The 12,947-nt window shown below is 40.8% G+C and overlaps 1 protein-coding gene across 3 annotated transcripts in view; it reads right to left on the bottom strand.

The window, feature by feature from the left end:
- Positions 1-12,947, bottom strand: part of SBF2 (SET binding factor 2) — a 450,441-nt gene extending 437,494 nt beyond the window's left edge. For all 3 annotated transcript variants that reach the window (XM_032427050.1, XM_032427051.1, XM_032427052.1), the window contains exon 1: positions 12,486-12,947. In XM_032427050.1, the coding sequence (XP_032282941.1) occupies positions 12,486-12,540 (55 nt within the window). In that variant the 5' untranslated portion in view covers positions 12,541-12,947. The remainder of the gene's footprint in view (positions 1-12,485) is intronic.

Genomic DNA, 12,947 nt, shown 5'->3' with positions numbered 1-12,947 from the left:
TTAATTCAATTTAAAATCATTACGAAAGTGAGCAAATTATTTAACTTTGATGGACCCCAGGGTAACTCACTGTGTTACTGTGAAGAGTTCATGAGATAATGTATGTGAAAATGCTCAATATTTTTTTTTTTTTTAATTTTTTTAGCACTGCTCTAATCCAGATACATTTCCTAATACTTACAAACAGCAAGCATTATAAAAACTTCATGAACCATCATGTATACAGTAGGGTGAATAGTGTCCCCCCCCAAAATTCCCCTGGAGCCCCGGAATGTGACCTTATTTGGAAATAGGGTCTTTGTTGATGTAATTAGTTAAGGATCTCAAGATGAAATCATGCTGGATTTAGGGTGTACCCTAAATCCAATGATTACTGTCTTTTTAAAGATTTTATTTATTTATTTATTTGAGAGAGAGAGAGAGAGGGAGAGAGAGTGCGCGCGCGCACGCTCGCACAAGCAGGGGGAGGGGCAGAGGGAGAAAGAATCTCAAGCAGACTCCGTGCGGAGGGGGGAGCCTGACAAAAGGCTTGATCCCACAACCCTGAAATCATAACCTGAGCAGAAACTAAGAGTTGGACATTCAACCAACTGAGCTACCCAAGTGCCACTGATTACTGTCTTAATAAGAGAAAGGAAAAGGAGATTTGGACACAGAGACAAAAAAGAAGGCCATGTAAAGATGAGACAGAGAGCAGAATGATGCTGTCACAAATCAAGGAAGCCTAGAGCCACCAGAAACTGGAAGAAGCAATGAAGGATCCTTCCCTAGAGTCTTCAGGGGGAGCACTGCCCTCCCAGCACCATGATTTCAGATTTACAGTCTCCAAAACTGTGAAAGAATAAGTGTTGTTTTAAGCCTCCAAATTTGCAAGATGTGTTATGGCAGCCTTAGGAAACTCATAGTGCTGGAGAGCTTAACTGCAGCTATTAAACATTTTAAAAAGTGAAGTTTATTTCTCTGGTATTTCTTATAATAGTGTTAAGGCTCCCTTAAAATACAAGTTTTTCTTTTCTTAATCTTTTTGTTCCTATATTCCAAAATAATCGATTATCTGTAAAACCATACCTTTTTTTTTTTTTTAATCTAGCCTGTCTGAAATTCATCTAAACTTAGGCAGTAGTTGTATGAAATATTTCCATAGGGAAAATCACTTTTTCATTCATTTTTTTCAGTAAATAATGAAACAGATATAACTTAAAAAAAACTTCTAGGGGCGCCTGGGTGGCTCAGTCGTTAAGCGTCTGCCTTCGGCTCAGGTCATGATCCCAGGGTCCAGGGATCGAGCCCCGCATCGGGCTCCTTGCTCCGCGGGAAGCCTGCTTCTCCCTCTCCCATTCCCCCTGCTTGTATTCCCTCTCTCGCTATGTCTCTCTCTGTCAAATAAATAAATAAAATCTTTAAAAAAAACAAAAAAACAAAAAAAACTTCTAGGAGGGGGTGCCTGGGTGGCTCAGTCGTTAAGTGTCTGACCTTCGGCTCAGGTCATGATCCCAGTGTCCTGGGATCGAGCCCCACATCGGGCTCCCTCTCCCACTCCCCCTGCTTGTGTTCCCTCTCTCGCTGTCTTTGTCTCTGTCAAATAAATGAATAAAATCTTTAAAAAAAAAAAAAATTCTAGGGGCACCTGGGTGGCTCAGATGGTTAAGCATCTGCCTTCAGCTCAGGTCATGATCTCGAGGTCCTGGGATCAAGCCCCATGTCAGGCTCCCAGCTCAGCAGGGAGTCTGCTTTTCCCTCTCCCTCTGACTCTCCCCCTGCTTGTGCTCTCTCTGTCTCTCTCTCTCTCTCAAATGAATAAATAAAATCTTTTAAAAAAAAACCAAATAACAAATAAAATCCTCTATTTTATGAAAAATTCTAAAATGAAGACATTGATCAGAAAAAGTTAAATAATTATGAAACTGTAAGTTATCTTTTCCTTCACAATGTAGATTATAGAAATGAGAATTTTAAATGAATAACCTTTACTTTATAAATAATTTCATAACCCAAGTCATTACTCAAGTTCAGCAATAATTAAGTAGCAGGGCATTAAATCCTGTAATACTTAATGATCTCAGTTTTGACAATAGCAACGTTTTAAATTTAAGAAATGCTAGTCCAGGGCACCTGGGTGCTTCAGTTGGTTAAGCGTCTGTCTGCCTTCAGCTCAGGTCATGATCCCAGGGTCCTGGGATAGAGCTCCATATCAGGCTCCTTACTCACTGGGGAGCCTGCTTCTGCCTCTCCCTCTGCCGCTCCCCCTGCTTGTGCTCTCTCTCTAATGAATGAATAAAATCTTTAAAAAAGAGAGCAGTTATGACAAATTATGACAATATAAGTCATTAGGACCCAGGTTCTTTCTAGGGTGTGGGCCCTCATCTACATGGCCAAGATGCCTACTGGAGCTCCAGTCTTTATATCAGGAGGCCAGTCTCAAGAAAGAGAAAAACTAGGGAGGTATACCCTTTAAGAATATTTGGGGGGTGGGGGGCACCTGGGTGGCTCAGTCATTTAGCGTCTGCCTTTGGCTCAGGTGATGATCCCCGGGTCCTCAGATTGAGCCCTACATCGGGCTTCCTGATCCACGGGAAGCCTGCTTCTCCTGCTCCCACTCCCTCTGCTTGTGTTCCCTCTCTCGCTATGTCTCTCTCTGTCAAATAAATAAATAAAATCTTTAAAAAAAATAATAATATCTTTGGGATACTGAGCTCATTTCCACTTACATCAAACTGGCCAGAACTTACTCACATTTATATCTCTTAGAAACTTGAAAATGAGAGGGGGGAAAAAAAAAAAAGGAAAGAAAAGAAACAAAACTTGAAAATTGTCCCTCTTCTGCATGTCCACATGACCAACCAAAAATCAGGGGTTCTATCACCCTGTAGAATGTCTACTGAGGAAGACTAAATGTCTCTCCCAAACTTTCCAACCCTTCTTCTATGGCTCCTTCTATTTTCGATCCTCCTAGCAATAGAGTCCCCAAAACTCAGTCCTTGGTCCTTTATTCTTCTACTCTATACCAACTTTCTGAGGGCATTCACAGTGTCATAGCTCTATCATAATGACTCTCAAGTCTTTGTGTTCAGCCCCTACCTGTCCCTTTTTCTGAAGTCTCCATTTGGATGGCTACAAAGTAAAACCCTATCATCTTCCAAGCCCACAAAGACAAGAAAGGTCAAGAGAAAAATATTTTCAACCTATTTAAGTCATGGTATCACAACCCAGACTTTCATGTTTGGAATTCTGACATCACCCCTGACTCCTCTTTCCACTTCCCACAAGCCATGGGAGGCAGGTCATAGTGAGCTTCTAAAAAGAAAATAAATTGGACTCTGTGAGGCTTATACAACATATGATTTAGGAAACACACTTATCAAACTGGCTTTGGTCCCCCCATAACTCTACTGTAATGTTCTAAAGTCACTATCCTTATTTTCAAGTCCATGAGCCTATTTGCCATAGACTGACTGTTTGTGTCCCCCCAAAATTCATATGTTGAGACCTAACCCCCAGTGTGCTAACATTTGGAGGTAGAGCCAAAGTAATGGTATTTGGAAGTGACTAGGTCAGTCACTTGAGATTAGTGCCCTTCTAAAACAGGCCCAAGAGACTTTCCTCGTGCCTTCCACCATGTGAGGATATGATGGGAAGACCGCTATCTATGAGCCAGGAAGTCAGCCCTCATAAGACCCTGAATCAGCCTTGGCCTTGATCTTGGACTTCACAGCCTCCAGAACCGTGAGAAATAAACATTTGTTGTCTAAGCCACTCAGTTTATGGTAATTTGTTATAGCAACCCAAATGGACTAAGACACTATTGTTAGTCCTCATTATACATGACATCTTCAGACCTTTGACATTCATTATTTCCTCCTCCTCAAAATTCTCTACACCCAAGGTTTCCATGATACCACATTATCTTGGTTCTCTTGCAATACCTCTGACCACTCCTGGCTATTACTGCTCTATCTACCCTTAAATATTGAATTTTCTCTGGGTTCAATTCTTAGGCCACTCCTCTTTTCATTCTACACACATTTCTTCAACAATCTTATTTTTTTCTTTATATCTGACAATCACTTGGATATTGGTAATTGCCAAATTAAATCTCTAATTTTCACTTTCTCTTATCTCCTGACCCATATATCTAAACACCTAAATGATATCTCTACCTTGATTTAGGCAAGCACCTTTAATTCCACATATCCGAAACTAAGCTTAGCATTTCTTTCCTGCATCCAAATTTATTCTCCTGAGTTCCCTATTTACATTCACAGCACCCACACAATTAACTAGGCTAGAAACTTTGTTACCCTCAACTACTCTTTCTCCTTTATCCCTCACATCCATTTCATTACTAAATTTTGCTAATTTGAGCTTTAAATTTCTTTAGACTCCATACCTTCCTTTCCATTCCCGCAGTAAAAGCTGCTGAGTTTTCTCACGTTGGTCTTTCTCCCTCCAGTCCACTGCCATTTGGGTCACATTTCTATGTTGTTTCTTGCTTTTCAAGACCCCCATTTCTCAAAAGACCTCACTGTCTACAGAGTCAAGGCCAAATTCCATAGCCTAATATACAGAACTTTTCACAATCTTTCTCTAGCAAAGTTCACTTCAATTCCCATCTACACCATATTTCTCTCCAGTCCTGGAACAAGACATTCACACATTTACATGTTTTTCTCTCTGCCTTTAATCTCCTTTACCCTCTTTTCCACATGGCAGTGCTTATTCACCCTACATAACTTGGCTTAAACATCACCTCTCATAAGAAGTTTTCTCTTTCTCTCAGTAAAGTGGATCCATCTTCTTCGTTTATCATTATTTCAAGACTGCCCCCATTAATGACTAAGGTAGGGAACAGCATCTTACACTTACTCATTTATTTTTGTTTTAGCACGTAGCACAATGCCTGGAAAAGCAATAAATACTTGTCAAGTCAATGAATCCCAGTGGTGCTTGACAGCTGGCAACAAACAGCAACCAAAAAATCCCAACTACTGTACTTTAATATAGAATGGGGAAGGGGAAGGAACCCAGGCTGACTATGAATTACAATGGTTCAATAATAACCAATTATCAATCTTTAAAATGTCTCAAACTATATTTCAGGTATCGTGCATGTAAGTTTACCCCTTGGCTTATCTCACTCATACTAGCCCAAATGAAACTAATGAAATACCTAAGAAGTATTTCAAATCTTTCTCTAAATACTTAAGCGGGTTGATATGAAAGAATACAAGAATTTCAAATGATTAAGATACTTGACTCCAGGTTAAATACTATATAGATAAATGGATTAAATTCTAAATATATTAATGTACAGGAAAAATAAACAAAAAGAGCGGTGCCTGGCTGGTTCAGTCAGTAGAGCACAAAACTCTTGATCTCAGGGACATGAGTTCAAGCTCCACGTTGGCTGCTGCAGAGCCTACTTTTTAAAAAAAATAAAAATAGGGCGCCTGGGTGGCTCAGATGGTTAAGCGTCTGCCTTCGGCTCAGGTCATGATCCCAGGGTCCTGGGATCGAGTCCCGCATCGGGCTCCTTGCTCAGCAGGGAGCCTGCTTCTCCCTCTCCCTCTGCCTCTCCCTCTGCTTGTTCTCTCTCCGTCTCTCTCGCAAATGAATAAATAAAAATCTTTAAAAAAAATAAAAAAAAATAAAAAAAAATAAAAAATAAAAAAAAATAAAAATAAATAAAAAAATAAAATAAAATAAAAAAAATAAAAATAAAAAAAGATATTTAAGTAAAAAAAAGTAAAGAAAAGAAAAAAGTAAAGTCATATAAGGGATTTAACCCTGTGGTCATTATCAATTCTTCTTGGACAAATCTCAGTAAACATAGAAGAAAGTAAAAACAAAAAGAAGAATAAAGAGGGACGCCTGGGTGGCTCAGTCGGTTAAGCATCTGCCTTTGGCTCAGGTCATGATCCCAGGGTCCTGGGACTGAGTCCCACATCCGGCTCCCTGCTCAGGGGGGAGCCTGTTTCTCCCTTTGCCTGCCACTCCCCCTGCTTGTGCTCTCTCTCTCTCTGACAAATAAGTAAAAAACAAAATAAAACAAAAAAACCTTAAAAAAAAAAAATAAGAAAAGTAAAGATAGTTGGGGGGGGCACCTGGGTGGCTCAGTCGGTTAAGTGCCTGCCTTCAGCTCAGGTCATGGGATCGAGCCCTGAATCAGGCTCTCTGCTCAGTGGGGAGCCTGCTTCTCCCTCTCCCTCCTCCCCCCTCCCACTCATGCTCTCTCACTCTACTCTCTCTCAAATAAATATATAAAATCTTAAAAAAAAAGAGAGAGAGAGAGTTGGCTAAATAACTTCACCTCTTAGAAACAAATGATATTTCCTAACTTCCTAAATACTGTGCATAGTCATAGGCAAAGTCAGGAAAATAAAGCCTTAATTTCAAATTATCAAAATCAAACTGTCATAAAAATCAGTGGTTTTTAAGGTATGTTCTCCTCAGCATGACAGTGTAAGAACACAAAACTGGAAACACATTAAATATCCAGTAATAAATGATAAAGTTAAATTGATATACCCATAAGATGTAATAATTCAGCCACTGAAGATGATGTTTTCCTGGAATTTTACAGAATAACTTTTCCTTGTGTTATCAACATTAAGGAAAAAGTTAGAATACTACTAGTATCTTTTTATCTTATAGCTTTATCTTATGGCTATTTTATTTTATTTTATTTTTTTAAGTAGGCTCCACATCCAATGTGGGGCTTGAACTCTTGACTCTGATATTAAGAGTCATGTGCTCTACCCACTGAGCCAGCCAGGCGCCCCTATCTTATAGCTTTTTTAAATTAAATTTTTTTATTTTGAGATCGTTGTAAAAAATAACACAGAAATCCCATTTTTTACCCAGTTTCTCCCAATGGTAACATCTTGTAAAATCATAGTACAATATCAACACCAAGATACTGACATTAATAAATCTACTTTCTTATTCAGAGTCCCCCAGTTTTACTGTATTTATTCACATTTGTGTGTGTGTGTGTATTTACTTCTATGCAATTTTTCACAAATGTAGGTTCATGTATCTGCCACCTAGTCAAGATACAAAATAGTTCTATCACCATAAAAATCCCTCTTGTTATCCTTTTATAACTACACTCCTTTCTTATAGCTTTTTACATTTTCAGCAATTGTGTGTTCATTCAATACGTCTTTATTAAACATCTACTATGTGCCAAGCACTCTTCTTTGTATACAATTCAAATAGCATGGATTATTTTTCCCAGTTTGTAAAAGCAATTTTTAAAAAGACAAGGTTTTTTTGTCTTTCAATCCAATTTTAATATAGATATACGAAAAAAATTCAACTGAAACTATTACTAATTGAAAGGACACATTAGGAACAAATATAGAGTGCATTGATTGAGTAATTCCAGGAATACTGTGGTATTAAACACACAACATTTCAGTATCATATTATCATAATCTGATTAGCTTTAAAGAGATTTAGGTAATAAAATCATACTAACTTCCAAAGAAAGCTTTATAATAAAGATTTACAGAATCAACTAGGTTTATTCTTCACTTACAATTCAAAGTACACAAATTTAATGGATTTTCTTCCAATTAAGTTTTTACAGAGGGCTTTACATAAAAAGGACTTCTCAAAGGACACAATTCAAGATATAAAAGTATTCAAATGTCTAAAAAGTTATCCCAAATTAAAACATCTGCTCTTCAAAAGACACTGTTAAGAAAATGAAAAGGCAAACCACAGACTGAAAGAAGTTATTTGCAAAATACCTGATAAAGACTTGCATCTGAAATCAATCAATCTATCTATCTATCTTTAAAGTAGGCTCCACACCCAGCATGGAGTCCAATACGGGGCTTGAACTCACACCTGAGCTGAGATCAAGAGTCTCATGCTTGGGGCGCCTGGGTCAACTCTTAGTTTCCACTCAGGTCATGATCTCAGGGTCATGGGATCAAGCCCACTCAGCAGGGAGTCTGCTTCTCCCTCTCCCTCTGCCCCTCTGCACTCTCTCTCTTTCTCTCAAATAAATAAATAAATAAATAAATCTTAAAAAAAGAGTTGCATGCTTAACTAATAGAGCCACCCAGGCACCCCTGTATTTGAAATTAAAAAAAAAACAAAACCTTAATAATCAGAAGCTAAACAATCAAACAGAAAAAAACAAAAATTTGATCTGAGACTTTACAAAAAATATTCAAATGCAATAAGTACATGAAAAGGTGACTAACATCATTAGCAACCAGGAAAATGCAAATTGAAACCACAATGAGATACCACTACATATCCACTAGAATGGCTAAAAGTGTTTTTTTTTTTTATTTTAAGTAATAAAAATAAATAAAATAAAAAGATTAACTGGAACCTTTATACATTGCCAGTAAGTATGCAAAATGGCACAGCCAGTTTGGAAAATAGTTTGGCAGTTTCACAGCAAGTTAAACAGACACTTATCATATGACCCAGCAATTTTTCTCCCATGTATTTACCCAACAGAAATGAAACATATGAACACTCAAAGATCTGTATGCAAATGTCCAGAATAACTTTGTTCATGATAGCTGAAAACTGAACCTCAAATTTCCACCAACTGGTGAACTGATAAATTGTACTATATTCAGCAACAAAAAGGAATAACTGACAATACATACAAGATGGATAAATCTCAAACATATTTTTCGAAGTAGAAAAAAAGCCAGCCACAGAAAACTATATAATTCCACTTAGATGACATTCTAAAAAAGACAAAAACAAAAGGACAGAAAACAGATCAGTGATTGCCAGAGGCTAGGGAGGGAACTGACTTCACAGGGGCAGAGAGAACTTTTTTTTTTTTTAAGAGATTTTATTTATTTGAGAGAGACAGAGAGACAGAGAAAGCACAATTGGCAGGGGAGGGGTGGGGGAGGGGACGGGCAGAGGGAGAAGAAGAGGGACAAGCCGGAGTCTGCTGAGTGCAGAGCCTGAAGCCAGCTCTATCCCAAGATCCTGAGATCATGACCTGAGCCAAAGTCAGACACCTAACGGCTTAACCGACTGAGCCACCCAGGTGTCCCAAGAGAGCATTCTATAGGAACAGAAATGTTCTATATCTATACCTTGATTGTGGTAGGGGCTACATTTATGTATACACCTGTCAAAACTCTTTGAACTATTCAGTTAAAAAGGTGAATTTATTACACGTAAATTATACTTCAATAAATGTGACTAAAGAAAAATTATCCCAAGTAAAAAAATTATAATAAAATCATACATTTTATTATCCAGATTGTACAATTTATAAAAGCTTCTGGATTTTGTTACTTAAAAAAAAAATCTTCCCTGGGGTGCCTAGCAGGCTCAGTCAGTAGAGCGACTCTTGGATCTCAGGGTTGTGAGTTGGAGCTTCGTGTGTGGCATAGAGTTCACTAAAAAAATAAAAAATAGGTCACCTTGTTGCTCAGTCAGTTAGATGTCCAACTCTTGATTTCAGCTCTGGTCACGATCTCAGCATTGTGAGATCAAGCCCTGCATCCAGCCCAAGCGCTGGGCATGAGCCTGCTTAGGATTCTCTCTCTCCCTCTCCCTCTGCCCCCACCAAAAAATAATAATAATAAAAATAATAAAATAATCTTACCTTTCCCTCCTGTGAGATGGTGAGTAGTCATGTTAGCCCTGGGTGGGGTGGGGATTGTCAGAGCCCAAGTGAACTAAGGAAGGAGTCCATGTGGGAAGAATACATGTGCTCAGCCCAAGCACTGGAAGGAGGGTGTCAACACAGAGGGGCAACCTTGCATGGGGCACTAGGTGTGAACAGAGTGAAGAGGATGTCTTCACATGAAAGCAGCCCAATGTGGGGTATCAGAGCCTAAGTGGGGTGAGAAATACATCCACAAACAGTGGGGATGCTAACATGAGGAGTCAGAGTCAGAGCAGACTGAAGGTTTCCCTGAATTGGGACATCCTGGTATGGGCTGTTAGCTCCTGAGAGTAGTGGAGTGGGAGGGATAGAATGAAGAATCAGCAGAGAAAAAAGGCGTCCAGGAGAGGAGGGGGTGGCAGCAAATATGAAAGTCTGGTTAAATACAGTTAGATTTGAACAAATAAGTATTCCCCAGCTTCATCCATTAAGAGGGTCTGGGAGCATTAACAACCCAACAGCAACAAACATACTAGCACTGAGACTGTAGCTTCAAAATGTCGTTCTCCACTAAAAGGATCCAGGACTCCCCAGAGAAATAGCCAATTGCAGGACTAACAGGATAAATCTGTGCCAAAAAGTAAAAGAATGATGGGGACATATCATAAGGATACAAAAGCCAGCCTGAATGGGCTCTCATTGCCCAAATGAGGAACAATCTAAACATCAAAATAAATAGTAACAGAATATAATCCACTAAAAAACATTCATACAGATAGGAATACAGGAATACATTAAAAGTTAGATGAGGAACAAGATATTTACATAGTTTCAAAGTACTCCACACAAAACTATGTATTAACAATTACATATTAACTTTACAGTGAGGAAACCTGGCAAGCATTGCTTATATCATGTAAGTAATCAAAGTGTGAAAATCACCAATAATGAGATAGATTGAAATTGTGTACCACCTGATAGACTGGAATGAGCATCACCTTTGTGATATTTCTACCCAAGTACATAACCTGTATGTATCTAATCATAAGAGAACAGATAATCCCAAATTGAGGGGCATTCTACAAAATAATTGCCCTGTAATCTTCGTAAGTGTCAAGGTTATGAAAGTCAAGAGAAGATGGAGGAACTGTTCCAGAATGAAGAAGACTAAAGAGACATGACAAGTAAAAGCAACATATAATTCTTACTGGTATCCTTTTGCCAGTAGAAAGATTAACAGCAAAATCAACAAAGCTTGAAACAGTCTGATAACTAAATGGAGTACTGTATCAGCACAAATTTCCTGATTTTGCTAATTGTATTGTGATTATGTAGGAGAATATCCTTGTTTCTAAAAAATGCACACTAAAGCATTCTGGTGTGATAGGGCATCAGGTCAGCAGCTTCCTCTCAAACGGTTCAGAGAAAAAAAGTTCTTTGTACCTTACTTGCAAGTTTTCTGCAAGTATGTGATTGTTTCAGTTTTAAGTGAGCGAAAAAAAAGATGTTGGTAAAAATGAAATATTTTTTAAAAAACTGTGATTCTTCATATTGTTAATCTTGGTAAGAGACACCAGACTATGCAAAATTACTAGGAAATAAAATGTTGGAGCCAGAAGACACTCTTTTAAATACAGCCCAACCCCTTCTCTTAACAATTGACCTCAATCAGGTTGTGAATAGCGAAAGATTTAAAAATATAAAACGTTCCCACTAAAGGAAGTTATTAGAAGAGTAATACTGAAAGGGGCAGTTGACCAGGAGTGGGTAGAACAATGACATTCTGACGCTACAAATGGCTCTAACCATTTGTAGCGTCAGCAAAGCACAATCTCAGCATCTCCTCAAAGATGAAGGGACTGTCTGCCGCTATCTAAAATTCCTTGCAAATGTGCAACTGGAATTACCCTGAAATACTTGTGCCCCCCAGTTCAATTTATTACACTACGCTTAGCTATACAGTAATACAAAGAAATGCAAATACAAAAACAAACGTGTATGAACCCCGAATTTTCTTAAGTTGCAGAAATCCATGATGAAACTGAAATACAATGCATTTGCCAAATTGTTCCTTATGAAGAGTTTTGTGATGAATTCTAAGAATAATTAAAACACACATGTCAACTATACTCAAAAAAACCTTTTTAATCCAAAAAAAAATTTTAATTAACGTGAAACAAGACTTAAAGCGGTCGGCTGACTGTCCTTAAAAGATAGTGTTCAAACTCTCTGAAATGACTGTCATATCTGTCCTGAAAGTACAGGGAGCATTTACTAGAAATGTTTAAAAGTGCAAGGATCCTCTCCCCCTCCCCGGTACCACGCGTTCACTGGGGCGGTGACTAGACAGGCCCCCAACAACGCAGGGGTGAGGTAGCAGTGGACTCTCTCAGCATTTCCTTTTGGAGAGGACAGCCCCCTGCGTCACTCGTTACTCACTCAGGATGCAGGGCAGAAGTTTATCCCCGAGGAACTTAACACAGTTGGTTCCCGCCCTCCCAGCCCTGCAGTCCTGGCCCAATCCCTCCGGCACCAGGGCGCTGCGCCTGGTACCCGGCCTCCTCCAGGGCGAGGGTCGCGGCAACCAGACTTGCCCCCAGCTGGCCCAGCTGGGCCTCCCTGGGCCCCTGCGGACGCGGCCTCCTCCCTTTCTTCTCCCCTCCCCCTCCCCTCGTGCCGGTCCCTCACGCCCCCCGCGAGGCTCAGCCCCGCCAAGAAGGCCGGACACCGACCGCCAGCTCCGCCGCCGCCGGGCCCGGCCCTCCCCGCCTCCCGGCTGCGACGCCCAGCCCCGCAGAGCCCACTGGACAGCAGCCGGGGGAGGGTGTTGGGGGGACGGGGGCGGGGAGGCCTGGGGGCGGCGCCCGCCCCACACCCTTACCTGGCTTCTCGTGGTCGTAGCCTACCACGATGAAGTAGTCAGCCAGCCGGGCCATGGCCGCCGCCGCCGCGCCCGGGAAGCAGGTGCCCGTAGCCGCCCTCGCCGCCGCCACCCACCCGGTCCGGGAGGGCTCAGCATTTTCCCTGCAGCAGCAGTAGCGGCAGCGGCGGCACTTCAGCCATGTTTGACAACCGAGGCGCACTCTGCGCCTGCGCCTCGCGGAGTGCCTGCTCCTCCCCCGCCCCCACCCGCGCTGACTCGGGAACCCCAAGCGGGCGGTGAGCCCACCCCGCGGCAACTAGGGCAGCTCTGACCGCTGGATTGCGGAGTAGGCGGCCAGGGGTATTCCCGCCACCGCGGCCGCTCCAGGCGGTTCACTTTGAAGACTGGCTGCTCCTTCGTGGCCCACCTCCCCCTCCCCCTCCCCCTCCCCTATTTTTTCGAAAGCGGGGAGTCCTTCCT

This window comes from Phoca vitulina, unplaced genomic scaffold, assembly GCF_004348235.1.
Source record: "Phoca vitulina isolate PV1807 unplaced genomic scaffold, GSC_HSeal_1.0 scaffold36, whole genome shotgun sequence".
NCBI lineage: Eukaryota > Metazoa > Chordata > Mammalia > Carnivora > Phocidae > Phoca > Phoca vitulina.
The sequence above is the reverse complement of the archived record's forward strand: the minus strand, read 5'-3'. Positions and strand labels throughout refer to the sequence as shown.